The 4,345-nt window shown below is 40.8% G+C and overlaps 1 protein-coding gene across 1 annotated transcript; it reads right to left on the bottom strand.

Moving 5' to 3' along the window:
* Positions 1 to 2,337: 2,337 nt before the first annotated feature.
* On the bottom strand, positions 2,338 to 2,862 carry LOC108954448 (uncharacterized mitochondrial protein AtMg00310-like). The gene has a single exon (XM_018860439.1). The coding sequence runs from the start codon at positions 2,860 to 2,862 to the stop codon at positions 2,338 to 2,340; it is 525 nt and encodes a 174-aa protein (XP_018715984.1).
* Positions 2,863 to 4,345: the final 1,483 nt, after the last annotated feature.

Raw genomic sequence — 4,345 nt, 5'->3', positions numbered from 1 at the left:
GTGTAGCAAGTTTGCAAGGGATTATTCAATAGCAGGAGTAAACCTGCATGTGCTATTAATGAGGTAAGACATTCAGAATGTGCCGCATTATTTACTAAATAATCAATTTGTTATGTTCTAATTCATCATCCAGACATGATTGATTACGATAGGCATTGTTTCAGTTAGCTTGATTAGAATTGCCTCTAGTAGTTGTAGCTCATTCATTTTGAGTAAATCATGCGTAATGTTTCATCTATATACTATGAACATAATTAAGAATATTTAATTGACACTAAACAAACATGCAATGTGTCTTTACCTTTTATTTTTTCGGCAGGGGAGTTTCATTCTTGTAGCACTATCATTGTGAGATGTGCTGGTTCAAAGTAAGTGCTAGAAATTGTTTGTACGTAGCCTAGATAAATTTTTAAGCAGAAAAAATCGGCTGAAATAAGACAAACATTCTTGAATCATAGATTGCGCCTCTCGCTAAATTTGGGAGAGGCGGCTAACGTAAGTGGCTAGCATGTCGCCGCACCTAGTTTTCGCATATCCCGGAGGTGCATTGCTCCGATAAAATTACAATAATGCTCATTCACGTGGGTCAACTTCTCAAGGAGAGAGAGAATGTAGGGTTGACTAGCAGTATTTAGGGGCGATTGGATACAGGATGAGTAGGTTTTAGATCTGGATCTTGTACCCAACCCTATTATAACCTGTGAGTTATTGGACCGTCGAGAAGGAGACAACCAAGACCAAATCGGACAATAGAATCCATCTAGCACAATGCCCTTGGAGCTGCTGGTGGAGAACTCGGCGAAGATGACCAGAATTGGGAGCCCCATAGCGTATCGGCTGGTTCCGGGATATGCGGGCGGACCTATCCTGACGTAAGATGACTACTTGCAAATACGAGGCCCCTTTTTCTTTTGTTTTTTTGGGTCAAAAGTACCTTTAGTATTCATTTACTTAGGTAAGTTTGGATAAATTACATCAAAAGCATTGGTGCATAAGAAATCAAACAGGGCTATCAAGGGGTTTGTTATCCAATTACTAGGAAGAAACTGCTCTCTTTGGGCTTTTGCAAGCTAGTCGGCGGGCCTGTTGGCCTCTCTGCAGCAATGGGCCAAAGAAAGACCCTGGAAGTTTTTTATTTTCACCTTGATCCAATCCACAATCGGTGCCACTTGCCAACTGAACTCTGTCGCAGCCAACACTCCTTGCACAAGCAGCTTGCAGTTAGAAAGTACTTGAAGTCTTTGGTTAGATTTGGTGGAGAAGTAGTCTAAGGTTTCCAAGAGAGCAAGGGCTTCCGCCTATTCCGCCGAGGATGCCACCACTAGCTTGGAGAAACCGTCGACGAGGCGACCTTGAGAATCACGGCAGATGCAGGCGATGGCAACCGTGGGTTCGTTCTCGTCTCTGTTCTCTGCATAAGCTGCTGTCGCGCCTTCAATCAGGGCAAAAGAGGCGTCTATGTTGATTTTCAGTGTGTCCATGGTTGGGGGTTGCCATCTAGATGTGTAAGTCTCTCTTTTCTTCTCTTTAATTGTGGATCTATTTCAGGTTGCAAAATCTTCATGTAAAGCTACTTAGTTGAATAGGGTTTGCTGTCAGTTTTGGTCTTTCTAGATGCACCACAAGGTATTGGCAATTTGATTGAACTTTGGTGCGGTTCGTGGTTCTTTTTTCCTCATGTATAGCCATACATTGAGTCGTGTTAACCCGATTCTTTTGATTTTAAGTTGCAGAGGGTTATCTCTCCATATCAGGGCTATCCAAGGGCAGAGCAGCAAAGTGTGTTCGATGGTTCTGGCTTCCTTTTTGCAGATAGGGCATATTGGATCATGTACTATTTTTCTCCGGTGCAAGTTGTCCAAAGTAGGTGGTGCGTTTTGGCATGCATTCTAGAGGAATTGTTTAACTTTGGAAAGAGTTTCAAAGTGCCAAATATATTTCCAAAGATCTGGCTTTATTTGGTGCGGGGAAGTAGCTGTTGTGGTTTGTGGGTTGGCCGCTTGGTTTCTGGTGGTGAAATAGCCGTTTTTCACTGTATAAGACCCGGATTTGTTGTTCATCCAAACCATTTTATCTGTTGTATTGGGTAGTTCAATAGGGATAGCAAGGATTTCCTTCACTTTTTGATCATCAAACATCGCTCTTACCATTCTTTCATTCCATTTACCAGCCCCCTGTTCTATTAATGCACTCACTTTTTTTTGGCTCATTTCTTGTTGCTGGACCACCAATGATTCCACTTTTCAGCCATTTATCTTCTCTTATCGACATTTTTTGACCATTACCAATGGACCACATAACTTGTGGAGATATAGTATCTCTTCCCAAGACGATGCTTCACCATCCCCATGAGGGTCGGGAGCCTATTCCAGCATTCCAAAACTCGCATTTAGGATAATAGAGACCCTTCATGAATTGACTTAAGAGGGATTGAGGTTGCTGTGAAATGCGCCACGCTTGCTTTCCTAGCATCGCCTTATTGAAAGCTAGTAAATCTTTGAAGCCAAGACCTCCTTCATCCTTCCTTAGTTTCAAAATTTCCCATTTTTTCCAATGAACCCCAGCATTTTTGCTACCATTCCTCCACCAGAAATTGGCAATTTTCTTCTCAATTGCCTTGCAAATTGACACAGGGATTTTGAAAATGGACATTGCGTATTGCGGAATGGCCTGCACCACCGATTTAATCAATATCTCTTTGCCTCCGTTTGACAGCAAATTTTCCTTCCAGGTCTCTAGCTTCATGTTAACTCTGGCTAAAATCCAGGCAAAGATATCCTTCTTTGAGCCTCCCCAATCCGATGGAATCCCTAAGTACTTCCCCATTTTCTCTATTTCTGAAACTCTCAACTCAACAGCCATGTTTCTTCTCAAATTCATTGGGCAGCTCTTGCTGAAGTAAATTCCTAATTTGTTAAGGTTGATAGCCTGTCCTGATGCAAAACAATATTGATGCAAAATAGCCGACAAATTCTAACATTCCAATATAGTGCCATTGAGGAAGAAAATAGAGTCATCCGCAAATAACAAGTTTGATAACACATGGTAGTTATTGTTGAGCTTAATTTCTCGAAGTGTACCATTTGCTACTGCTCTTTTCATCAAGTGAGATAGGACATTTGCCACCAAAATAAAGAGGTAAGGGGATAGCGGATCACCTTGTCGAATTCCTCATGTAGGCTTGAAGAAAGGTTGAGGTTCTCCATCGAAATTAATGCTGAAGGAGACCGTTGAAACGCATTGCATCACCCATTGCACCCACTTCTTACAAAAACCCATTTTAATCAAGCATTCTCGAAGGAAGACCCATTCGATTCGGTCATAAGCCTTTTGCATGTCAAGCTTTAGAATAGCTTGGAAATTACTTTTCCTCTCCCGAGTTTTCAACTTATGAAGTACTTCATGCACAATCAAGATATTGTCTTGAATTTGTCTACCTCCAACAAAGGCGTTTTGTTCCTCGGCAATAAGGCTTGGTAGCAGGGGTTTGAGTCAAGTTGTCATTACTTTAGATATGATTTTATAAACATAAATGCACAGGTTGATGAGCCGGAATTGTTCAAGCTTTTCGCGGTTTAGGATTTTGGGAATAAGGGTGATTTGGGTTCTATTCATATCAGGGTTTAGGTATCTAGTCTCAAAAAAATTCTGCACTTCTTTGAAAATGTCTTGGCTTATAGCTGGCAAATGATTTCGGTAAAACAACTCATTTAACCCATCTGGTCTAGGAGCTTTATTAGCCCCTAATTGTTGCATTGCATCAGTAATCTCGTCCATTATGACAGGTTCTACTGGCCTTTGGTTTATCCTTTCATCAACTGAGGTAGGTATTTGTTGTATTATGGGCTGGAAGTGTTGAGACCCCACTAACTTGTATAAGTTTTTAAAGAATATCTCTGTCATTTCCTTTAAAGGTTGTTCCTCTTTTACCCAATCATCTGTTGCATTCTTCAGCATAGTAATTTTATTCCTGGTTCTCTCTGAATAGTTGTTGCATGGAAAAATTTTATATTTCTACCTCCCCATTTTAACCAGTGAATTCTAGAGCGCATACCCCAATACATCTCATCTTGTTACCATAACTTTTCAATTTCCTGGGTTATCTTCTTTGCTGCCTCACTTTCTTTATCTACTTCAAAGCCATTTGTCAGCCTTTGTAGTTCATTTCTGCCAATCTATTCTGATTTTAGCATTAGAGAACTTGTTTTTGCTCCATTTTGCCAAATATTGAGCCACAATCTGCAACTTTTCCACCATATTCAAATTCTGAGATTCGAAATCAGCCCAGGTATTTTTTACAAGCTGCACACATTCCCCATTCTCTGACCAGAATGCTTTGTATCGA

This window comes from Eucalyptus grandis, chromosome 8, assembly GCF_016545825.1.
Source record: "Eucalyptus grandis isolate ANBG69807.140 chromosome 8, ASM1654582v1, whole genome shotgun sequence".
Lineage (NCBI taxonomy): Eukaryota > Viridiplantae > Streptophyta > Magnoliopsida > Myrtales > Myrtaceae > Eucalyptus > Eucalyptus grandis.
The sequence above is the reverse complement of the archived record's forward strand: the minus strand, read 5'-3'. Positions and strand labels throughout refer to the sequence as shown.